This window comes from Nannobrachium achirus, assembly GCF_963921795.1.
Source record: "Nannobrachium achirus genome assembly, chromosome: 13".
Classification (NCBI taxonomy): domain Eukaryota; kingdom Metazoa; phylum Chordata; class Actinopteri; order Myctophiformes; family Myctophidae; genus Nannobrachium; species Nannobrachium achirus.
The window spans coordinates 26,159,801-26,185,563 of record NC_137833.1 but is presented as its reverse complement, the minus strand read 5'-3'; the positions used below and the strand labels follow the sequence as shown (position 1 = coordinate 26,185,563).

The 25,763-nt window shown below is 42.8% G+C and overlaps 2 protein-coding genes across 2 annotated transcripts in view; both read right to left on the bottom strand.

Annotated features, from left to right (window-relative positions):
• Positions 1-21,154, bottom strand: part of LOC308297628 (sialin-like) — a 31,022-nt gene extending 9,868 nt beyond the window's left edge. The window contains exons 1-6 of the mRNA XM_080741140.1: positions 21,027-21,154; positions 19,463-19,587; positions 8,088-8,284; positions 4,669-4,902; positions 2,975-3,062; positions 2,243-2,329 (exon numbers count right to left, since the gene is read on the bottom strand). Coding sequence (XP_080597266.1) covers positions 2,243-2,329; positions 2,975-3,062; positions 4,669-4,902; positions 8,088-8,284; positions 19,463-19,587; positions 21,027-21,124 — 829 coding nt within the window. The 5' untranslated portion in view covers positions 21,125-21,154. The remainder of the gene's footprint in view (positions 1-2,242; positions 2,330-2,974; positions 3,063-4,668; positions 4,903-8,087; positions 8,285-19,462; positions 19,588-21,026) is intronic.
• A 759-nt stretch (positions 21,155-21,913) lies between these two features.
• LOC308297233 (THAP domain-containing protein 6-like) lies at positions 21,914-24,905 on the bottom strand (the record flags this gene model as incomplete). The annotated part of the gene is made up of 6 exons (XM_080740649.1): positions 24,825-24,905; positions 23,557-23,746; positions 22,974-23,111; positions 22,481-22,712; positions 22,243-22,396; positions 21,914-22,022 (listed from the first exon to the last, which is right to left on the bottom strand). Exons 1-6 carry the CDS (start codon positions 24,902-24,904, stop codon positions 21,914-21,916), a joined length of 903 nt encoding a protein of 300 aa, XP_080596775.1. The 5' UTR covers position 24,905.
• Between the last annotated feature and the right edge of the window lie 858 nt (positions 24,906-25,763).

Sequence of the window (25,763 nt, the reverse complement as noted above, 5' to 3'; positions counted from 1 at the left end):
TGCATGAGTAGTGGAAATGTTGGCTGTAAAAACAAACTGGTGCAGAAGTGCAAACATCTTATCCAAAAGAAAATGTCTAGTCTGGCAGACTAGTAGTGAGCAAAGAGGCAACTTGAGTTCACAAATGGTGAAACTTAAACGTAGAACTATTAGTTTTCAGTTATCTCTTATGTATTTTATTTCTTCATCATTTTATGTTTTATACGAATGCTTTTGTCTTTGAATTAAAGCTTGGCGATAAGGACAAAATCAAATATCACAAAAATATAATTCTCAATATTGTGAGTTAACAGCTAAAATAGCACTACATGCTCAGTGTTATACATGATTTTTGATATATTTATTTATTAAAAGATGAATAAATAATGTAAGGCTTTAGTGACCAAAGTACGTATGCCAGATGTGTGTGTGTCTATATATATATATATATATATATATATATATATTGTGGACTGTCGCTAGGCAATCGCTTCACAGGTGAGCCCCACAGCACACTGGGTCACGGCCGGACTACACCAAAGAATTTGCACATACGCGCGTACTGTCCGTGAAGACGCTCGCGTATGCGTAAACGCTCCAGGCTACACCAAGGAGGGAGTATATGTGAGGAAGCCCAGATAGTCTGTGTACAAAACGCATACGCGTGCTTAAAAAATAGAACCGATCCTATTTTTAGGGAATGCGTATCCGTGGTTCGCGCTATCCGTACGCCTGGTGTAGCCGGCTGAATTGATATACATTGGATCTATCCAAAACGCGCATACGCGCGCACGCCCCGCATACGCACTGACGCGCGCGAAAAGGCTTAGTGTAGTCCGGCCGTCAGTGGAGAGGGAGGAGAGCTGGCTCTCAGAGACAACGCCCAGCACTGGGACAGGTAATAGAAGGGCGTTGCCTGCCGAATTACCTGTTCAATCAGCCTAATCTGAGTACAGCTGCGTTGCACAGGGCTGGGTCCTCTGGCCAAACAAAAGAGCCTCCTCTACCCCAGTCTGCACTGACTCACTATGCTGGCGGTCGGGCTACTGGCGGTAAGAAAGCTTTAGATATTGAGCTACACTCCACATGTTCTTCTCCTAATTGTAATACAGAGGAATGCAATACTAACCCAACGTATCTGTCTTCCACCAGGCAACCTAGGAGACGCTGACACTGAATGGAGAGCCGCACGATGGAGGGTGCGAGGGCTTTGGAACTGTGCCTGTAAACATTACGTACTGTATGCGCACTGCCCGTGAGTGTGACGGCTTTGAAATTGTGCCTTGAAACATAACCCTACTACTGAAAACACTTGCAAGTATCAATCCGCCCCCGGGCCGGGGAGAACTTTAGTTGTACTTATACTCGCCTAAGTTATTTGACTTTGCTCTGCCTAGTAAGCAATTCATTCTTTAAACAAATGTTTACCTGAGTTATTCTGAAACGTTTAAGAAAACGATATACTTTCTGTTGTTGAAGTACTTGCATTTATCGGAGCGGGGCTCCGCTGCTGTTGATTTATTCTGCTTTATTCTAAATAAACGTGCCCAAAAGTGGCTTAAACTGTCCATTTGTCTGGTGTTGGTTGAGTTTTGAATCTGGGTCCCCACAATATATATATATATGTCACGGTTTGTTAGAGAAACAGGACGGTCGAGAAACGGAGCACTCGTGGTGCCGCACGGGGCGGAGCAAGCGGTCGCCACAACACCGTCCTCCAGGCGGAGCCGCTCGATTGTCCACGACATTGCAAGCGACGCGAAGGCCAGCGGACCTTGGTCCTGCTCTTCGCCCCCGAGCGCCGCAGGCGCGAAGAGCGGGCCAGGGCCGCGCGGCCGGCGAGTTACGAAGCCGTGGTGAATGCAATCGTTATATTTATGCCCAGGCCGTAAGGCCTGGGCAAGCCCACGATAAACGCCCTGTCCAAGTGACTACAATGGAGCTAATGGCTAAGCTAGGCTAGGCTAGGCTAGGCTAGGCTAAGCTAGGCTAGGCTAGTAAATAAAGAAAGAGAGTCGCAAACGAGTGACGTCAGCGCCTTCACTATTGAATGGCTGCGTCGCCATCTGGTGGTGATTAGTGTGTGGTGAACGACAAAACAAGCGCTCTTACTCTTACCGTCCTGAGTTACCCAAACATACTGTAACATATATATATATAGCCCAGCCCTACTTTTATTCCTTGTGTAAAGCTGTTTGCATGGTGTATGTACTACATACTGTGGTGTGCAGTGTTTCTGTTGTTTAGAAAATGGCATCATTACCAAATATATAGAAGACCCACGTCCAGTCCAGGTAGAAGCAGATCTCTGCGGAAAGAGGGAGGGCAATCACTGTCCCCAGCTGGGCTCCTAGGCAAGACATGTTGTCAAGATGTTAAATGTGTAAAAAGTCTGTTCCCTTCCTGGAAACAAAATTACATTTAAAGATTAGCACTTTTGATAACAGTAACACAAGTAAAACGTGCTAGGGTGAGAAGCAACCGTCAGGTCATGCTCAAACAACAGAGCTTCTAAACAAGGCACATTTAACTTAAGCCCCAGTTGACAAAGCTGCGTTCCGTTAAACGTGTTAAACAGCAATTCCTCCCAAAGAAGACGTGAACTCCTTAAACAGCGAGTTATAGAACAGCGACAGGAGAGACACAGCAGCGTAGCGTGTGAAACAATTATCAAATGATCTGAAACCTTTTATTAATTGAAGAAAATATTTAAAAAATATTTAAATGTTGCCACAATGCAAAGACTACAGATGGATATCTCAGTATCTTGATTGGCTGGGATTTAACATTTATCTAAATATATTACATTTTAATAAGGTTAAATATCCGTCTGCCATGTCTTTTAATAATTAAAAGACATGGCAGACGGATATATTTAACCTTATAATTTTTTAAATGTAACGCTATTGTAAGTCACACATGAAACCTCTAGGCAAACAGAGCTGGTCACAGTTTTTGAAAGGGTCATGAGACTTTAATATTATGTGTGGTCTACCAGTGTAAGAGATGGTGAGCAGTCGGCTCCTCTCCATCGGTGGGGCCCATGCTGCCCACATAGCATACATGGCAGGAAATGTCACTCCCTGAAGACCAACAAAATGACAGCATCAAAAGGATTGCACACCACAGACACAAATCTAGAGAGGATAAAAGCATAACCTCAAATCACATACCTGAAAAGACAAGTTCAATCCCCTGCACTGGTAAGCATTAACTAAACCTATTTTGCCTCCTTGACCAGTACACTCAATCTGTACTTGTAGAAGGTACTTTGAAGCGTATTAATTGCCTAAAATGTAAATACCTGGGGTGGTCGCTGGCCTAGCGGTCCAGGCGTATACCACATATTGCCTCTAATGCCTGACTGCGTGTTACGAGTTCTGAGTCCCGTTCCCGACAACCCTTGCTGCATGTCACTCCCCCATTTCCTGTCAGTCCTACTATCAATTAAGCAATATTACACGAGAGGGTGTGCATTATCGTAGTTATTGGCATGCCAGCCTTGCTGCAGGAACGAGCCGTTAGGTGAGTTCTGTAGGCAGGGCTGAAGTGCCAATAACCACAATAAAGCACAAACCTCAAGTGTAAAATTGCAATTACGCAACAGTTACCCTTAAAAAAAATCATGGTAATTAAGATAGAAATGTATAATTTTTTAATGACAGATTTCGCCACTATGTCCTTGAACTTTACATGACAACTGCTGGCATAGCTGCTTAGCATAGTGCTGGGACAGTACCCGGCACAGCTGATGTTTACATTTGTTATTATACAAAAATTATTTGACTGATTGATTGAAATTTTTATGAGACAAAAACAGAGAACAGTACAAGTAAGTAAATACAATAGAAATGGTACAGTACAAGTACAGTTTAACACCCTGCCTAAAAGGAACATCCCAAATAAGACCTTTTATAATCGGGGGGCCTTAGGGAGATGGAATGTTTTTTTTACGTTAGAAGTCCTAGGTATTCAATTCATGGACATAACAAATAGCAAGCAAAGAAAACATTCAATAACATCACAGTTATAAAAAAACACTATGTACAGGATAGGGGAAACAAGGGAGTGGACTCACTTCTCACTTGTCTGTGTGATACTGTAACTACCAGTATGTCCCTGGCCTCCTGAAAGGTGAGTTTTCAGGGCAGTTTTGAAGGATGCCTGCGAAAATGTACCCATGTTTGTCTTATGGGTTTGTGTTATCTGGTGTTGTGGCTGTGGGTGTCGCTCACTTTTTGGAGATGTTTGGTCAGATATTCGGGTACTGAGGGCATCCCCTCAGAAGGCAGATTTGCATTGACTATTTTGAATGGCAATGCTCATTATTTGCACGGGTAGCTATTTCAATCAATCAGATTGCTTCATCGGAACTGCCTGTTGTATAATAAAGGCATAAAACCCACAAAACTAAACAATTAATAATAATATTGTAATATATAATATATATATAAATATAAGAAAATGTATATTTAAATACCTATTAACAATTAAAGCTCAAAGTTTTAACTAGCATACACTTAAAAAGCTTGAAAAAATGTCTGGATCTCTTCCCCAACCCCCACATATCCTATTCCTTTTAGCGTCCTGAAAGTAATGAACATTTGCATTGTAGTAGTATTACATTAGAAGTAATAGTAGTAACTAATTACCAGCATCATCAACCTGGGTAAATAACATATTGCCTACCTCTCCAATTCCTTCCAGCACTCGTACAGCGATGAAGTACCCAGGGCCCATGTCAGCAGCTATAGGAGTCAGCATTGTAAAAAGTACCGTTCCCAGAATTCCTAGGCCCATCAGCCACTTGGCTCCATAGCGGCCAGCCAGGTAGCCGCCAGGCACCTGGGTCAGGATGTAGCCATAGAAGAAGGAACCCAGGATCCAGCCCTGGGTCTCTGAATCCCAGTCATATACACTAGCCTGCAGGAGAAACATACGCATTCAGCATTAGAGAAAATCTTCAGTCTCTCTGGTGAACTATAGTGAACCTGGTGCTCTTTGTGGTTATCAGTTGGATTCAGGGTTCGAGGCTATAGTAAATGCAATTCTGATAATTTAATCTGTGGGTCTTTAATGCAGTACAAAGAACATCTAGTCTAGATTTTATTATTTTCATTTAATGTTAATATGTTTAGGTTCTGTGACACCTCCTAGATGTCAGTCAGATGGAGTAACGTCATTGGGTATTCTACGTGATGACATCATTATGCAACAACAATACATGTCATCACAACCATGGTACTTAAAATGAATCATTATGCCATATGCCATTCAGCAACTTTAACCAACGGATCTAGCTAACTGTTGAGGCTCTATTATTTATCAACAACAGTGCGAAATAGACTGCTCTGTAGATATTATATATCAGAGAGATCAACAGTAAGCTTCTTTATTGACCAACCCAACCCTTCAGCTTTGTGGATTTGTGAGACCTTTGTGACTGAACCAATATAAAGTTTAACTCACACATTAGGACTGACTGAATAAATTGAAAAACACAGAAAAGTCATGAGGCCTACATTGTTACCACGGTAGCCAAAGCAGATATGTCGACACAGGGCGGCTTTGGGTTGACGAGTCAATGAGTGTGTTCATGAGTCACAGATCAGATCTGGTCACTTGCAAATGCAGTGTGGGACCAAAGATCGGATTTAGGCTAGATATGCAGTCTAAATGGGGCCTATGTTCTTGTGACATGTTTGTGAACATAGAGACAGACACATAAGCAAGTATGTTTAACTTAGAGACTTCACTTGCGGTCTGTTCTAGTTCTATCATGCCTGTGAAAGTGTGGTTAGGGTGATTGCAACGGAACCTACTGTGCCTTTTATAACCTCTAACACCTTAATCCAGAGGTGGGAAACCATGCCTTTTTGAGCGGTGGTCACACCGTCTCCATAGCGTGGCCGTGTGTGTAGGTATGTTTGTATGTGGGTGGGTGGGTGGGTGGGTCTGTATGTAGCCTGAAGCCTGTGGTGTAGTACCTTTTTTGACCACACATGTTAAGGGAGGGGCGCTGTTTTCAGGCCAAGCCAGGCCAGGCACACACACACACGCACACGCACACACACACACACAGGGGGGAAGGGGGGAGGGGTTGGTGGGTAAGAGGGTGCTGTTGAGACTAGGTGGGTAAACCACCGCTCAGTTCACACGGGTGTGATTTTTTATCTAATAGCAGGGATTAACTGTGCATCACAAGAACATTATCAATAAAAATATGATGACTGATATCAGTGATTTATTGCCTGTTCCCACATTATGGGAGAGGTGTCTATAAGCATGTTACCTTATTGTACCTTATATATTAAACCTTATATATTAAGCAATAGCCCAATAATCCATGTCCCAATATTGCACTTTGTGTTAAAGAGTTTTATTTGCCATTCATAAAAAGTAGGTCAGTGTTTTAAATGTCATTTGAGGTACTTTTGCAACTTGCGACAGAATGCAACAGCTTGTCTGCTAGCCTCAGGTTTCTTTTGTGGCGTTGTTGCTTGTGGAACTGTAGTGTAAACACACTAGAAGGTCGGCCGGCTACGCCGGCCTCCCCTCTAGGTCGTCGCGTTGCGTCTATAGGAGTAAATATTCGTCAAAAACAAATCCCTGAGGTACAGGGTGGCCACGATCTGATGGTTTTTTTGAGAAAAAAATGTTTTTTGAGAAAAAAATGTTTTTTGAGGAAAAAAAGTTTTTTGAGAAAAAAAAAAGTTTTCTGAGAAAAAAAGTTTTTTGAGAAAAAAATATTTTTTGAGAAAAAAAAAAATTTGAGAAAAAAAAATTGAGAACATTTTATCAAAAAACAAAATTTTTGAGAAAAAAAAAATTTTTGAGAAAAAGAAATTTTGAGAACAAAAAATGTTTTGAGAAAAAAAAAATTGAGAAAAAAAATTTTTTGAGAAAAAAAAATTTAGAGAAAAATTTTTTGAGAAAAAATAAATGTTTGAGAAAAAAAAATAGAAAAAAAATAATAATAATAATAATAATAAATAAAACGTATTGGTGATGCGCTGACGTGGTGTATACGGATGTTACTGCGATAGAGGTGAAAGAGAAAAGTGGAAAGTTGTGAGCTAACTATTAGCTATTTTTGTGTGTGTGTGTGTGTGTGGGTGTGTGTGTGTGTGTGTGTGTGTGTGTGTGTGTTCTGGCTACGCCCCCCTCGGTTGAAATTGGATCCGCCGGTCCCATAGCTGGGAATACGAGCCAATGGACGGCGGTCACCATGGCAACGGGGGGCCAATGATAGAGTTATGGGCGGTTTTATTCCCTACGCTCTACCGACATCTGCTCTAGCTATGAGTTGAAGTGGAGGCGAAATGGGCGTGTATGGGCTTGGAAGTGGGATGCGGCTCTAAGAAAAATGTAATAGTAGATGAAGAACTGGATAGAGCGGTCGGTAAGTAAGTAGGCTAGCCTTGGGAACCAGGCTCTTTCATATCTACACTCTCAGAGTGATGGGGGTCCTTGGTCTAAAGCATGCAAAACTGGTGGTCTTTGAAATGCAAAAGTTTGAGAATCACTGTCCTGGTAGAACAGTGGTTCTCAACCTGTTCTCAACCCCAGGGGGGTCCCCAAATTAATGTGGGTGGGGCCCCAGATGATTAACTTAATGTGCAATATTGTTTAAGTGTATAGAGAGTATATGCACATTTCTATAAAGTGACAATTTAAGGGCTTTTTAATACCTCTAAAAATGACAAATTAAACATTTGTCAAATTGTCAAATATTAGAGGCAGAAATTGTGAAAATAGCTGATCTAGATCTGCTATTTTCACAATAGAACCATGTTACAAAATGTAATGCCTCAACTCTTGGTGCTCGTCAGGGTGGGGGGTCCCCAATTAAAATATGAGTCACGGGGCCTGAAATGTTTGAGAACCACTGTGCTAGAACATCTCAACTGTAGTTGCTGAGGGACCGGAGAACAATACTAATTTGCAATCATGCTTTCATCATGACTGTGTGCTATGATCCCAAACCATCTCCCCTCCAAACACACCACCCTGCATTATGCTTAGCTTTGGGCATTGTACGTGTATAGTGTATACCCCAACACACCCACCTGTGATCGCTACAACAACTGTTTACGAGGGTTACTCACTGTATGGTTGTGTTTGGGACGTGCAGGGCTGGGGTGCGCAGGGCACACCGAGGAGCTTTGGTTGGGACTGGCATGTTGGGTGGTGTTCAGCATGTCCACCAGAGCCACACTGAGGTTGACCCGCAAGGCATAGGCCACGAAGAAACCGTAACAGGACAGGAAGGCCAGGTTGTAGCGTGCTGAGCAGCATGCTGGGGCTGGGGGAAAGGGGGGACATAAACATTTTAATTTAATTTACGAAGTAGTATTAGAATACAGTATATTTTACATAATAAATAGCTATGCTTTGACATCTCTGAATATTGCACAAACTCTTTAACTTGACTCTGGTGTTTAAAGTGTACCACTGCAGAGTTCAGGTAGGTCTGAATTTACGATTTCAGGCCAGCCACAAATTCCCCAACACTCGTGACGCATCCCAAAGTGGGCCAATAAAACGCTAACTACCAGGTAAAGGGGAACACGAGACTTGCATGAAAAGATTAAAACGACCCTGTTTGATGATGTGTATGCTGTTGGAAATTAACGTTACAGTGAAATTACGGTAGCTGTTACTTGTGTTGTAAAAAGGTTTAAAAAGTAAAAATAAATATTTAGAGCCTTCAGGTGAGGTGTTGTCAACTGGGCACACACCAAATGAAGAACCAGATGAGGTTACCACGGGGTGTCACAAACACCCCCTTATGGGTTCACACATAATCATCTGCATATATTGCTCCCTCACTGTATTTAGAAACTTTCTTTTCATTCAGATACATGACATAACACTCTGGGCCACGTTTCTTAAACTCAAATAGAATTAACTCTTAGTGCCTGCAAGTCATTAACCTTGCTAGAAAGACACCCATTTATCAAATAAGGCTCCCTTCTCCCTGGCAAACTCAACTAGTCTGATAGTCTGTTGCTCATGCTCAGCTCTTTGAGCTCTTTCTGCAGCTTCTCTGACTTCTCTCTCTCCTTTCTCCTCCCTGTTGAGGCGGGCCAGACAATCCTCAAGCCTCACATCATCTAGTGACAAGGTCGGTGTAAACTGCATGGGCTCCCCCTTTGACAAGGCAGGTGATGACCCCCCCCCCCCCCCCCTTCTCCTCCGATTCAGGGACAACTTCTGAACCCTGTCCCACCTCCAGAGAACGGCCCAAGATACCCCTGTCCACTAATCCTTCCAGCACCACTGGCTTTAATCTCCATTTTAAAAAGGGACTGGGCTACTGATTGCAATGCCAAAATGTTCAGCAATCAATATCAAATCGGCTTGCAACACAATTTAAAAGAATTACGAGAAGGAATCATAACTGGTCGAAGCCTAATAGTGCAGTGCAGTCACTAAAGCCAAAAACTCAGACAGAACAATACCACTCAGTTGCAGCGCAATACCAGTACACCAATTTCATCCATTTAAAACCTGCTAGCGTATCTCCACGACCATGCACATGTTGTGCAGGGGATCATTATCCCATCCCTCCGGGGAGTGCTTAACAAAGGTTCTGCCTAAAGGTTCTGCCTCTGTCTTTCCTGTCCCAACGCAGAGCATATCTATACTATAATTTTGCGAATGTCTGAGTGAGTGTCTGTCTGTCTGTCACAGCGTTTCTCCTCAGTGGCTGGAGCAATTGATCTGAAATCGCATCACCATAAGCATATGAACACACCTGACATAACTGTGAAGCCCGTTTGTCACTTTCACAAATCGTATGCTGTACATTAGCATTTTTATGGTGTATCTACTATCTATTCTGCATCTAGCATGAGGCACATCTATTCTGCATCTAGCTTGAGGCAAAATGTTTAACCAGCTGTGTGTGTGTGTGTGTGTGTGTGTGTGTGTGTGTGTGTGTGTGTGTGTGTGTGTGTGTGCAGGCAGGCGGGTGTGTGTGCAGGCGGGTGGGCGGGCGGGCTGGGGGGGGGGGGGGGGGGGAAGGGGGGACAGTATCTCTGTAGCCATTAAACGAAACAGGTTTCTTACATTGATGCTCCTACATCATGCAAGCACCAGTTAAAGTTACTTTCCATCCCTCATATACTGTGTGCACAGTGCACATCCCATAACCCACACACTGCACATCATTTTGGAGCTCATATCTTTGAACGGGTAAGGGCTAGTACTAGGGTTGGAGGCGGTAACCGCCGTACCGCCGTACCGCGGTATACCGAGGTCTACCGCGGTGTCATTGTGCTTACCACAGTAAAAAGACAAAAAAAAGGTCTATTTTTTATTGGAAAACAAGCGAGTTTTAAAACGGGGGAGAAGCGAGGACCGCATGCGCTCCATGCCGCTCTGCTCTGGGCCGTGTACCACACGTTGGAAGCCACATACGTCACTCAGACACAGACCTGCACACGCGTGATTCCTAAACCCACCAGGCTTGAGTTAAGACCCGCCTCGTGGAAACGCGAGGACTTCCAGGAGTGAGGCGGGTCTTAACTCAATCCTGGTGGGTTTAGGAATCACGCCCTGCACACAGTGCACAGAGCAGGGTACGGAGCACAACTCTATGACGGAGCAGCATAGCATACACTTTCTCTGTAATCCACTCGACACAAGGATGTTAATACATACCTTGTGTTGTGGCATATCTTTTTTTATTCATACGGATTACTGGCGGAGCGCGGGCCGCGTGGAGTAAAACCGAAAATGAAACTATTTTACTTTCTCCGCGTCGCACGTTGTGCCCCGTACGGCGCGTCGGCGATTTTATAACCTTTTCTGTCAAGTCTTGTAACTAAAACCTGTATATAGCAGCACTCAATCACTGCGATTTGAGAGTTGAGACGTGACGTGAGTTTACAGAATCACTGTACACGATCTGACTACCCTTCCTCTTCTGGTTTGTTCACACAGCTGTTCGTGTCTGAAAAGCCCAAGTAGCTAGCCTACGTTACTATGGTAACCCGACAGTGCAGAACTAAAAGCTCAGAACGCGTCGCGGATGCGATGTGTTGTGAGCTTGTAGATCTGCTCCTTTGAAAGCCAGACCCGCTGTGCTGTACAGAGAAGTATAACTCGGGCAGTCAGGCTGTGTCTCCTCTCCACTGTGGAGAGGCGACTTTTGGGAAGATGATTGCAATATTTTGGCTTATCGCCAAAGCTTAATTAATAGATATGGGGGTGCGGTAATTACCGCAGTACCGGCGGTAAATGGGAAGACGGTAATCGCGGTAACAAAATGTCCATACCGCCCCAGGCCTAGCTAGTACAGTATAATTGAACAAGTAGAACAGATATCAAAACACACAGGGCTACAAAACAAGACTACTGTATAGTCAAGGTTACATGTGGACCGGACAAATGGTTGAGAGAGGGGGACTGAAGCAAACTGAGCCCTTTTATAGGATAGCAGGTGGGTCTGATAGGTGGAGGTGGAGTTAGATGTCTGGGAGCAGAGACTGACAAATGGGGAAATGGAAAGCTGTGACGCACGCTGAACTGCCTCTCACATGAGCGGACGGACCGCTTTAAATAACAGAAGGGGTCATTGCCAAGTTACAGTGGTTGGTTAGGGACGTGACAGGGACCCAGGTGGTGAGCTAGCTCTGGTCCAGAGCGTCAGCTGCACTGACGCTCTGACAGGCGGCTGGCTAAAGGATTTCATTCTTTTTGTCATGAAATAAAATGCATCCAACTCAACCGCCGCTTATTTCTAGGTTGTGTCTGCGGTGGCCGCTGGGTGGCTCGAGGTGGGTGCGTTTTATTTCATGACAAAAATAATGTACAATTATTACAAGTCTCTGATTTGTGGGCTTCTTTGGCAATTCTAACAAGCCAACATGTATTTGATGTATATACTATAGGGCTTTCACCGACTAGTCGACTAGTTGACTAGTCGACTAGTATAACCACTAGTCGATCTTGTAGGTACTAGTCGAAAAGTTGATACCAAAATAATTATTTATTTATATATTTTCGTTTTTGTTTTTTTTATGAAGGCCTAGCAAACTCATTTCAATTTGATTATAGTTGTTTTATTTCTAACAACCATTACAAACGGAATATTATTATCCAGTCACAACCACACACACACACACACACACACACATTGCTGCATCTCCCTACCGAGGGTTAATAATCCCAAAGACAGTGGAGTGGAGTTCACCCAGAGTTCACCCAAAGTGCTCTGCGTTGCATCTGCACACAGCAGTGAGTTGTGAGACTAGTCCTACAGTCAGAATATAGTTGTTTAACAGTATTACATAGTAGCGCGATCAAAGCAGCAAGTGAGGACAGCCCAGTTCTTGCTACAACGAACAGACGGACAGACGTTCCGCGTGTGTGTGTGTGTGTGTGTGTGTGTGTGTGTGTGCGTGTGTGTGTCCAAATATCATGCAGATCGGTACACAGTATCTCTGTAGCCATTAAACAAAACGGGTATTTCACATTGATGCTCCTACATATTATCATGTAAGCACCAGTTAAAGTTACTTTCCATCCCTCATAAACTGTGTGCACAGTGCACACCCCATAACCCACACACTGCACATCATTTCAGAGCTCATATCTTTGAACGGGTAAGGGCTAGTAATAATAAATAACAGAAACAAATTATTATATACCTACATAGTAATTATAATGATGAATATATGAATCTAATATTTTCTTATCTTATTAAGAATACATGTCCATATAATTAGTGTGGTTGCCCCAACAGGGCAACACACTATAGTACTAGTAAGGTTTGCCGTGCTTCTCCTCCCAAAGTTTTTGCGCCACACACTGGCCTCGCGGGTCGCGCCATATGTGAAATCGACAGGCTTCATCAGGAATTGTGTGGAAATTGTATACAGTTTAATTGATTAGTGAATTAATTATCCCCATTGACTTATATATCCATATCTGGAGTTCTTGGTGTCAGATGTAAAGTTACTAGAAGTTCGCGCCCGCTCACAGCTAAATTGCAGCAGTGTTCAGTCCTTTCACACTGCCAGAGAAACATAAGCATATACAGTATTATATATATGCTAATGGAGAAACATAAGCATATACAGTGTACAGTATATGCTTATGTGAGAAATATGTTTGCGTCAGCAAAATAAGCAAACTTTCATGATTGCTCCCCCAAAAATCATGTTTTGGTATGAAACGGTTACATTTTGTGCATTTGTGGCGCTCCCTATTTCTGGGAATTCGTTGAGCATACAACCCTTGAATTTAGTCTTGACTGGATGTTTTGTTTGTGTTTTTTGGCCTTTTTTGATAATTAGGCCCCTCCCACTAACTTTGGAAGCATATGTGTGTATATATATAAACGATATGGACTATGAAGATTGTCGCTTGAATATGTTTATTGCTTGGGTCCAGAGAACATGTGTACCAATTTTGGTGAGATTTGGAGGAAATATGTAGAAAAGGAGCAAAAAGTGTGTTTTGAAGAAAATTCTAAATGGCGGAAAATCTATCCAGATGCAAATGGGCATGGCCTATATGGGAACATGTGTCATTACCCAAGGAATCCTGGGGAAAATACATTTAGATTTTCCGGCCTACGGTTCAAGAGTTATAGGGCAAAATGTAAAGTGGGCTGTTATAGCACCACCATGAGGCTGACCGTAATTATTATGAATCTCCGCTCTAAGTTGAAAACTGTAGCCCTTACGGTTTCCGAGATAAAAATACTTGAATCTGATTTTATGCATTTTCGCTCTACAGAGGGATTGCACAAATTGCGAAATAAGCATACAAATACAAACTGTAAATATGCATTTTGAAAACATGACATTTACTTTATTACTTTACAAACCCCTCAGTTACAGGAAAGCTTGCTCTGTGTTAGCTTGGTGCATGTGTTAAAATAAGGTATGATGTTAATGCGCAAGAGTGACAGGTAAATGCCACTAATGTAGGGCTGCACGATTTTGGGAAAAAACCTAATTGCGATTTTTCTGACTAATATTGCGATTGCGATTTTATTCGCGATATTTACAGGGGCTAAAGCAAAAAAAATAATCCTAAAACGGAAATTTATTTTGACTTGACTATAGCAAGTATTATGCTGCATTTTGACGATTTCGGTCATGTTATTAACATCACGGCTAGGGTTGGAGGCGGTAACCGCCGTACCGCCGTACCGCGGTATACCGAGGTCTACCGCGGTGTCATTGTGCTTACCACGGTAAAAAGACAAAAAAAAGGTCTATTTTTTATTGGAAAACAAGCGAGTTTTAAAACGGGGGAGAAGCGAGGACCGCATGCGCTCCATGCCGCTCTGCTCTGGGCCGTGTACCACACGTTGGAAGCCACATACGTCACTCAGACACAGACCTGCACACGCGTGATTCCTAAACCCACCAGGCTTGAGTTAAGACCCGCCTCGTGGAAACGCGAGGACTTCCAGGAGTGAGGCGGGTCTTAACTCAATCCTGGTGGGTTTAGGAATCACGCCCTGCACACAGTGCACAGAGCAGGGTACGGAGCACAACTCTATGACGGAGCAGCATAGCATACACTTTCTCTGTAATCCACTCGACACAAGGATGTTAATACATACCTTGTGTTGTGGCATATCTTTTTTTATTCATACGGATTACTGGCGGAGCGCGGGCCGCGTGGAGTAAAACCGAAAATGAAACTATTTTACTTTCTCCGCGTCGCACGTTGTGCCCCGTACGGCGCGTCGGCGATTTTATAACCTTTTCTGTCAAGTCTTGTAACTAAAACCTGTATATAGCAGCACTCAATCACTGCGATTTGAGAGTTGAGACGTGACGTGAGTTTACAGAATCACTGTACACGATCTGACTACCCTTCCTCTTCTGGTTTGTTCACACAGCTGTTCGTGTCTGAAAAGCCCAAGTAGCTAGCCTACGTTACTATGGTAACCCGACAGTGCAGAACTAAAAGCTCAGAACGCGTCGCGGATGCGATGTGTTGTGAGCTTGTAGATCTGCTCCTTTGAAAGCCAGACCCGCTGTGCTGTACAGAGAAGTATAACTCGGGCAGTCAGGCTGTGTCTCCTCTCCACTGTGGAGAGGCGACTTTTGGGAAGATGATTGCAATATTTTGGCTTATCGCCAAAGCTTAATTAATAGATATGGGGGTGCGGTAATTACCGCAGTACCGGCGGTAAATGGGAAGACGGTAATCGCGGTAACAAAATGTCCATACCGCCCCAGGCCTAATCACGGCCATGGCTACACCCCCCCACCCCCATTTTTTGTTTTCTGTTTTTTGGCAAATCTGCCTCGATCTCATAAATGGCCCCTAGGGACTCCTCAGGACGGAAATCCATCCCCAGGACGGAGAACCTTAACCCCTGTATTTATATATTTATTTCAAGGTAGGATAAGTGATAGTTTTTTTTTGTTAAAAGGATGATACAATAAATAATTGTAACCATAGGAAAATCATTTCACTACCTTAGGTCAAGCTTCCGTTGAATATTTATTGTGTAATACATTTAAAAAATAAATTGATTATTATTAACTAGGCTAATTGGCAATCATGTAAATGGTTTGATTCAGTTCAGTTATATTTCCAAAAGATTACCTTTTATTTTGCTTTAGCAATATAAAACGTTTTTATATTCAGAAAAATCTCAGTAATAATGCCTCTCATTGTCACGGAAATTATTTAACCAAAGAACATCATTTAAGCTTCCTTGAATATTTATTGTGTGTTTACATTTAAAAATGAATTGATTATCACTAACTAGGCAAATTGGCAAATGGTTTGATTCAGTTCAATTATATTCCCAAAAGATTCCCTTTTACTTTGCTTATTAGCAATATAAAACGTTTTTATATTCAGCAAAATGTCAGTAATGGTTTTGTCTGCCTCTCATTATTGTCAAGGAAGAAAGTACCGTATGTCGCTGCCTTGCTTAAGTTTTATCAAGGCAAAAAAATGCACCCTAAGACACACACCATAAGTTTCACTGGAGGAGGAGGGGCAGCCACCGTTGCACAGAAATTACTTTCACTTTCAGCTTACAACAAACGGGAGCATTTAATCTATGCACAAGGATTTAAGGATGTTATATTTATAATGATTACCAGAACATTCACTACCTGTAGCCATGGAGTACTCCGTTGGAGGGGAAATACACTGTTACGTGCTGTTAGACAGACAGTGTCATGCTTGGCTCCTCTCCTGCTCTGTCTGAGGAGATTGGAGCAACCCGTAATGTTGGCTAATCCGCGGTGCGGCGATGCGTGGGTATTTAGGAAGCATGATTTGATCATTGATTAGTCAATTATGAACGAATTTCTAAAATTAAAACGTCTGCATAATGCTTGAGAAGTCAACTTCGCAGAAAATCGCCAAAACCGCGGCCTTTGCGATTCGCTAATCGCGAGATTTCACATCGCGATTTCGGTTTGAAAACGATTAACCGTGCAGCCCTACACTAATGTAGTTATTGAAGCGAACCACACCGCTAGAGTTCTATATCTATGTATCTATGTGTCTGTCTATCTATGTATGTATCTCTCTAGATACTATTTTAGGCTATACACTACCATTAAGACGGCCTATGGGCGAGTATATATGATTATTCATCATTAACCTATTATTTATTTTATTTTAATTGATTGTTTTATTTTATTTTAATGTAATTTAATAGGAGCTGGTGGAATTGGCTTGACTCGGTCTGTGTGTCATAGCTATATAAGCATTTTGTGAAACATTTTATTATAATCAATTTACCCCCATTGGTTCCGAATGGGGACCCAAGAAATCAATGTGGGTAAAATGAACTGAATAAGAATTGGATAAATACCAAAACATATTATTGAACTCAAGTGTCCATGGCGTCCATTTGGAAAAAGTCATTTTGGGGGTGAACTACTCCTTTAAGTCTTATTGTGACTTCACTGTCACCTGGGGACCCGGCAGAAATATTTTGGGGACCTCTCTGCGGGTCTCGACCCACAGATTGACACCATTAACCCTCCGTGGAAGGGGGAAGAGAAATAGAATATATGGAACAGAGATATTTTGGATAGACTGTTCAAAGTCCCTGACTTTTTAACACACCATTTCACCAGTTTATATATTGACATGTGTCAATTCTTGTTGGCCGTGGCTCGCTCCGCACTGACATGACACAGGTGGGGCTCTCTCTCTCTCTCTCTCTCTCTCTCTCTGTCGCTGCATTCTCTTGCTGTCCTCTCTCTCTCTCTCTCTCCTGCCGAGTCACCATTTCACCAGTTTATATATTGACATGTGTCAATTCTTGTTGGCCATGGCTCGCTCCGCACTGACATGACACAGGTGGGGCTCTCTCTCTCTCTCTCTGTCGCTGCATTCTCTTGCTGTCCTCTCTCTCTCTCTCTCCTGCCGAGTTGCTTCGCGTCGCTGCATTCTCTTGCTGCCTCCCCCCCTCTCTCTCTCATCGCTGCTTGAAGCAAACTGTAACCTGAGACTTTCGTGCTCCACACGGACATGACACACGCGCGGTCTCTCTCTCTCTTTTTCGCTCTCTCCCCCTGCCCCCTCCCCTCCATTTGTGATGTAAATCGCGTCGCGCTAGTTTGTTGACGCCCATTTGTGATGTAAATCGCGTCGGAGGACAAAATGGATGATGCAATTGCGAATTGTGCAATAAGCATAAAAACACAAACTATACGGTCCTGCAGAGAGACTAAATGTATAAAATGTTGACAGCGCAAAGCGTCCAGGTTAGTCTGTCCTGGTGTGTGTGTTTATGAGAGGTGTTGTCAGATATTGTAAATGTAGATACAGTTTGAAGTGTGTGGAAGTGTGTCTCACCATTGGAATGTTGGTTGCTCAAATGTAGGGATTTGATTGGCCAGCTCCATATATCGAAGTTATGATTCAATCGTCTCCATGTAATGTATCAATTACATGGACTAGAAGCTCGGGCGGCCGAGCGTCTAGTCGGAGACCAGCCTACTCGGGAACAATAGGGAATCAATGCCCTGCCCTTTAATGCATGCCCCAACCATTATACCTGTTGTCATAGGACCCGTTTTGACCATTGCGTCCATTTTATGCCCATATACTGTATGGAGATCTATGTATCTGCCTGACGGGCAGTCAGGCAGATAAATGTGTCCATTTATGCCCATATATGGATATATCTGTATCTGTCTGTCTGCGTCCATTTTATGTCCATATATGGAGATCTCTGTATCTGTCTGTCTGTGTTCCTTACTTTCTTTTATGCCTGTGTGTGTTCCGGTTCCGGAAAACGCAGATGTCAGACATCAGCTCCGCATACGGAGATTCCGAACCTTTCGCGCTGGTTCCGGAAAACCGCGTATCGGGGAACGCATGTGCCGAATTTGAGGTCAGTGGGACGAACGGTCCTGTTATCATAGCGTGCGAAATTTGGAGTCTGTTGAACCAACCATGTGCTGTGAGGGCTCTTTCATGCGATTCAGGCCAATTCGGTGAACCTTTCGCACCGGTTCTGGAAAACCGTATATCAGGTCGGGTCGAGACCTAGATAAGAACGTAGGCAAAGATCTGAGCTATCTGCGTGCGAAATTTGGAGTCTGTAGAACCAACCATGTGCTGTGAGGGCTCTTTCATGCGATTCGGGCCAATTCGGCCTCAGCTTCAATTAGTAGTCAGGATGTAGTCTCCCAGTGTGTGATTCACTGCTTAATTCTGGGGTAAGTTATGCTAAAATAAAAATACACACCAGCTAACTAGTTAACCCAACTACAAATCAGAGATATTTGGCAATGTCTGTGGCAACTCAAACATTAAATGTTTAATCTAAAAGACCCCTTAGATGCCTAGTGCACATACATTATAACATAGTAATAGAGTAAATAGACTATGTACAATAGGCGTGCACACAAAATGTGTGCTGACCAGAATAAAAAATGGCATGCTAAATGCAACTTCTAAATGCAATGTCTGCCTTGGTTTAGCAACACCCTCAAATAGGGACAAGGACTGACAGATACAGAGATATTTATTTGCAAGTGTGACTTAAGTCACGGCAACCACACTTGAAATTTCCAATTGCATCTTTCTAGTTAGGCTTGTTTTAGCTCTTTTGATTTGGCTCATTTATCTCGCAAGAATTGGCTTGTTTTTAAGAGGTGTGATGGCTTATTTCTTTCACGAAAGTTGGCAACAATGATAATGAGTTGATCAGCAGCAGATGGTGAATGGTGACTTCACTTCAGACCTGCATAGATGTGTAGATGGAAGGAGAGAGGGAGGAATACACAGAAATCCCAGACAAAACGAGGAAACGTAACAACGTTACCATATTATGTTCTCTAATCCATGTGTACACGGTGTATAGGCAGACGGTAAATTCCTGTGTTGACCCATTTGTAACTCTCTAAGAATCTACAAATACCTACATAACTGTCCAAGCTGTAAACTCTCAGCTACGAGTTACACACTTAGCTTTTATTAACATGAAGCTATCTTATTAGCTGCTAAACCAACACGTCACCTTTTTCGACTTTGTCATCTTGGCCCCGGTGAAGCAGTGGTCGCTCTGACTCGTCCCCCTCAGTGTCCGTCCCGTACAGGTCCATTAACGCACTTTCAAAGGTCTGCTGCTCCCTCGGACGTCGTCTTGTGCATCGCAGGACAAGAGAGCAACAAACAACAATCACAGGTCTGATCTGACTGCTCTCTCTCAACTCACATGAAAACACAACACACAATCACATGACCCATGAAGCGGTTTTCATCCGGACCAAGGATGTGTGAAGGAGGAGGTGTCAGATGCGTTATTTTCTTCGTTAGCGTCCGTACATACGCTCCGGCTGTCCTGGCGTTTCCTTCTTTACATATCCTCGGAAGTATGGATATCTTGATTTTGATTGGTTAGAAACCATAGAAACCAGATGAGTAACTGTAACTGTGGGCTGCGGCGGCCGCCATATTGGTCCGGGCCGGGGGAGCTGGGGCAGGAACGAACCTTTTTGAAATGAAGTGCCATGTTTTTATTTTCTAGTGTCAGTGTGCCACTGTGCCATGTCAACATACAAATAATTTGATTGGCAGGACATTGTTATAACGATCATTAGACCCAGAGCAATAATCCATCTCCCAGACTCCCTCCCTAGTCAGTTTTAATGATTGTAGAATATGTGCAAGATGTAATTTGCTATAAGCTAACTTCATTTAATTGACCACGTTTAAAAAAAGATTTTTTAAAATAAAAATCCTCTCTCTCACACGCCAGTGTGCCAGTGATCACCCTCCCCTGTGCCAATGTTGGCACCTGTGCCTAAGGTTGCCTAATGTGAACTCGATGCTGCCACTCCCTCAGGGGTCATTGATTCCTAGCCTCGTTGATGCTACTTGATTCCAGCAGGTCCTCAGCAAAATGTGTTAAATACAGCATCACAATCATTTTAAACGATATCCGTTTTATACTTATGCGATTCAAAAATAGCAGCTCTTCAGATTTGAGTAAATCCATTTGAAAATTCTCAAATATGTTAACACAAACAAATCTATTCTGGGGGTCCTTGGCACACACAAGCCTCATCGCGTAAGCTATTCAGGTCAGAATACAGCTATCAACTTGGAAAGACAAATAAATGATTTGGAACACTGGCGGTCAGTCTGTATTCCATACTTTAATTGCACTGTACTCCAAGAAAGCCAAAAGCTTATAATACCAAAGTCAGAGCAAAACAAAACTTACAGTAAAATAACAAATTCTTGAAGAAAACCATTTTGAACAGTGTTGCCACTCGTTATCATTCAGAAGTTTTAGTGTTGCAAGTTTGGTGATTCGGTGCTAGCCTGACTGCAAGCGTCAGACTCTATCACACACTTCGTTTAACACCACTACCACTAGGGGGTGGTGTTGAGTTCAGTCTGGTTTTAACCAGGCAAATTCGGTGCAACCACTATTTGTTAAATAGAATACCAACTGACAATATTTGTCAATAACAAACTGGGTATCTCAGCATGCCCCTGGAGCACAAATGCAAAAAAGACAAAACATCTAACAGTAGGAAAATTAAAAAAAAGAATACAATCTGCACCAGTATTACCGTATGCTGTGTTGTGGCAGCATGCGTGTTGGGGGACGTCTGAGCAGGAGGGCTCTTCCCCAGTCCTTATCCACAACATATTGGGAGCAAAAACACATCTTCCAAACATGCTGGACAATGGGATTTAGAAACCAACTTCACCATACCACGGTCCTTCAACAGTCACTGGATGAGGAAAAAAGGTTAAAAGCTCAAGAGGGTTTTCCTTTAGTTGGCACCCAAGTTGGTTGCAATGTTCCAATGTCACGATTACATATTTAATTGTATTTTTGGCATTGAACATTGGAACATATGAGGAAAGAAAATTTAAAACATTTCCGATTGCCTTTTTTATTATTGACTTTTACATTAGGCTTCGTTATCAAAAATTGCAGTCAAATAATTGACATTTATACAAAAAGAATTGTACTCAAATATTGCGATTAAACAATTATGCAATAGTTGCGACAGACCTAGGTCTAGCCAACACCAACTTGGGACACCTGAATCACTGCCATCCATACACCCCTGTCTAGCATCACAGCCTTGAGCTCTGCAGCGTTATTAGCACCGCTGTCGCGCCGTAGTGCATCTACATATGTGGTTCTTCTCTTTCCTATCCTGGTTGTGGCCTGGATTGGCTCCCACAGCATCAGTTTGCTTGCCACTAGTTTCTAGTTCACCCTTCTCTCTGACCCATGGTACAGTAGGTCCCCGTAGAGGTACACATTTCTCACGTGGTCCAAGCATGTGATGTGACACCTAGTACCAATTGTAGCATTCTTGTGCCGACTCCATCCTGGGTCCCTTCCTGTTGTGCTGCTGTGGGGGTTCATGTCTCAGCCCCATACTGCAGCACTGACTCCACTTTAGGTACGAACAGCCACCTCTTGAGGTGTTCTCCCATGTCACACTTCCACACTCACATCCCATGCAGTACTCTCCAGACCTTCAGACTCTGTTCCATTGACGCAGTCCAGGTCAGAGATATTGGAGGTCTTCGTCCTGAGGTTCCACCTTTGTTTAAATGAAAATATCAAGTCATTTAATGTACTTTAACCAGGTTCAAACTCAATACAAGTGCAATCAAACACAAATAACCAATTTAGGCCTAACCTATAGTTAGGCCTAAATCAGAAATTAGCCTACAAAAACAAATATGTTGCTACATACTGTACATGTACTGTAAGCCCCTCCCATACACTAAAATGTGTTCCCGGCCTGAATGGGATAATACCTTTGTAATGTATGTGGATGGGGGAGATTAAGATGTAGAGTCCTTCTCAAGTATTCATAAGCTTTTGGACCATGTTGGTGGAGAGTGAGGGCAAACTCTCTCTGGTCCTTTGTGTACTCCTGACCCTGTTTTGCCAAGAGGGCCATCGGCACATCTGAAATTCAAGTATCACAAAGTTATTAGGGGTCAGAAGTCAAACAATATCTGAGAATAATATAAAGTAGAATTGTCATTTTACCCGAGAAATAATCGAGCTTCGCTTTCAACTCTTCATTCAACAAGTTATTCGCCTGCAGATCCTCTAGAAGACACGAAATCTTCTTCTTTGCCCTCCGTTCTCTGGCCTGGACTCTCTTCAGCTCTAGCGTCATCCTCTGCAAGGAGTCTCTAAGCTTAGATTCCCTAAGTTTAGATTCTTCAAGTTTGGCCTTTAGACCATTAAGAGAACCAGGCAAGACATAGGAGTGATCCTAGTAGGAAGAAGGATGAAAATGTTATTTGTGATATTCATATGACATCACTCACAGTCACAATTCAGTGTTGGCAGTCAGATGACATAATGTCTTCACCCATCAATCCAACTGACAGCATCATGGTTTGGGAGGGACGAGGGAGGGAGGGATCCCTGACAGCATCCCTAACACGCGTGTGCGTGTTAGGGATGCATTTTCAACAACGGCATGTTTCATAACATGTCTGAAAACCGTAACAGAGGTTTGTAGTCTTTGTACCTGTGCAGTGTCCTTGATGATGGATATAGGGGTTAAAAAACCACTTGGCCGAGTCTGTTGGGAATGTTGAGGACCCTCCACGGACAGGGGGCTCTCTTCAGCTTTTCTTGAGGTTTGTGTGGTCCTGGGTTTCACTGCCTAGAATGAAGAACATGACTTAATAGGTTAAAGGAGCTATAGTCAACCTTTTCTTGAAAAACGGATGCTAAAATAAAAATAATGTTTCGAAAATATTTTATAAAAAAATAAGCTTCATATATGTGTTTCAATTAAAAAATGACCACAAAAAGCGTAAAATAATGATAAAATAATCATTTTGGCCCTTTGTTTACATTTACAGGGCCCGTACTTTGTTTACATCCTAGTCTGTAGACTAGGATGTACACCTACAATGAAAAAGTTGACTATAGCTCCTTTAAAGTACCTCACATTATACTGTAATATACAGTGCATCATCACTGATGCAACATTCAGAAATAATTGGGAGAGTGGGATATTGACTATGTAGCAGGTCACAGGTGCTTAACATAGACTTATGAATCATGGACATCTATGAATACCTATAGCCTAATGATATACCTACTTTTCGAGGAGCCAAGTAGCTGAATACAGATGGTATTGTTCCCTCTCTAAGCCGGACAGTCTGACCAGTCCTGTCAAAGTCCTCCGGCTTGAAGTGTTCACTGCAGCACACATGGTTATTGGTGGCAACAAAACCTTTCCTCCGTAGCGCAACTTCCCATTTCCTCCTCAACTTCTTCTCTTTGGGGAACCTTCAAAGAGTGAGAAAGGTTAGGAGGTGTAAAGTTTCTTCTACTCCACACACCCAACATACCCACCACTACACAAGACCTGAGGCTGAATGTACAAAACTCCAACTCCAAAATCCAACATTTAAATGTAAAATGTCTTGACAGAAAGGGAACTACAGTTAATATATAGGTAGTATATATGAAAGGTTCCCTTCTTTTTCCCCACTATGCTAACCACCTTCTAAAATAGCCTACAAGCTCACTTCTAAATTAACTTGTAAATCTGCTATTTTTACAGAACGTTCACCCGGATGGTGGGATTCATGACTTTAAGATACAGACATTATTATTATTATTAAGGACAGGCGATCACCCAATTTGCATAATTATTTATTCTACAAACAACTTTCCAACTGTGTCTCAAGAGATGTGTCTGTATTCGTGTCTTTATTCTTGCCTTGCTGTGTAAAGTTTGATTATTTGTTTTATTTGTTTACAGAAGTATAGGACCTAAGTTACAGATAATAAATATAATTTATTTAACCCAATAACAACGTTTTGGACAACAGATTTATTGAACACACGTTTTAACATCACCCTGGCCATTGGCATCCAGTAGCACCCACTAATGGATTTGGGCACTACTCAGTAACAATGTCAATTTTAACCAAACCTTTTGTGTACAACTACAAACATGGGTCTGATGAAGTGAGCTGCTAGTCTGACTACAATCACGTAAAACAAAAGAACCCAAAATGCACATGGATTATGGCTAGTTTAGTTTATAATCAGTCATCTCTAGAGTCTCAGTTTTCTTAAGCTTCATCTGCCTTGCCTGGCTGTATGAGTAATGATGAGTATGGCTAGCCTTTAGCTCGTGGCTAACCCCGCAGTAGTAAAATATACAACCACCATTTTTTATTCAAAACTTACATGGGAAAAGTAATTCCCCGCGATGTATTTGCTAAAGTACCTGGACCAACAACTAACCATCGTCTACTGTTTTGTTCCCAGTTCCAAATAAGCTCCCTGAACCAAGATGGCGTCCATAAGAGCTGAAAGACGAGGCTTTTGAGAGGCTGTAACATGTCAATCTTACTTGTGGAAAGTGATTCCCCGCTGTCTACTTTCCAAGTTGTCTTTGCTTGCACAGGCCGGAGTTGCACACCAACTGACCATGTCTCTGGGAACTCGTTTAAACGGCAGTAAAAGCCTTTTATTTCACAAATCCAAGTGTCTGTCTCTGCCTCTCTGCCTGACCGACCGGGATGGTGTTTTTTACTGGTGTTTCAGTCCGAGTGTGGGGAAAGGGTGCGTTCGGAAATGCGCACCGGACTGCGCGGGCGTTTATCGTGGGCTTGCCCAGGCCTTACGGCCTGGGCATAAATATAACGATTGCATTCACCACGGCTTCGTAACTCGCGCGGCGCTCCGCCGGCCGCGCGGCCCTGGCCCGCTCTTCGCGGCCACTCGCGCCTGCGGCGCTCGGGGGCGAAGAGCAGGACCAAGGTCCGCTGGCCTTCGCGCCGCTTGCAATGTCGTGGACAATAAAACGAGCGCACCCTTTCATACACTCTGACTGAATCACCAGTAAAAAACACTCTCTCCTGACCGACCAGCGAAGCGTGATAGATCATTCCTTCTTCCTGTAGCTGCGAGGCAGCCTATCAAGAGCTGCGTACTGTGCGTAGGTCTGTGACGCACATGAAAGCTTGCCTTCCCTAAACCTGGGGTTTATACTGCCATCTGGTGTCTGGTGATGAACTTGATCAACTTTCTCCACAAAAGGCCCAACTGATAATGTGTATCTCTAGAATATATATAGTTAATATGGATACCCACAGATATTGCATCAATCAAGTCTGTTAAGACAGTAAAATGTAGCATTGAATCTGAACATGTATAAATGTATAAAGGATACATTTTTACACTGTAGTGATATTGGGGCAAATGTAAACTGTTGCAGTTGTAACATTTTCTTCCACAACTAAACTGACTAAAATGTAAAACAATACACATATGAGCACTAATTAATAAT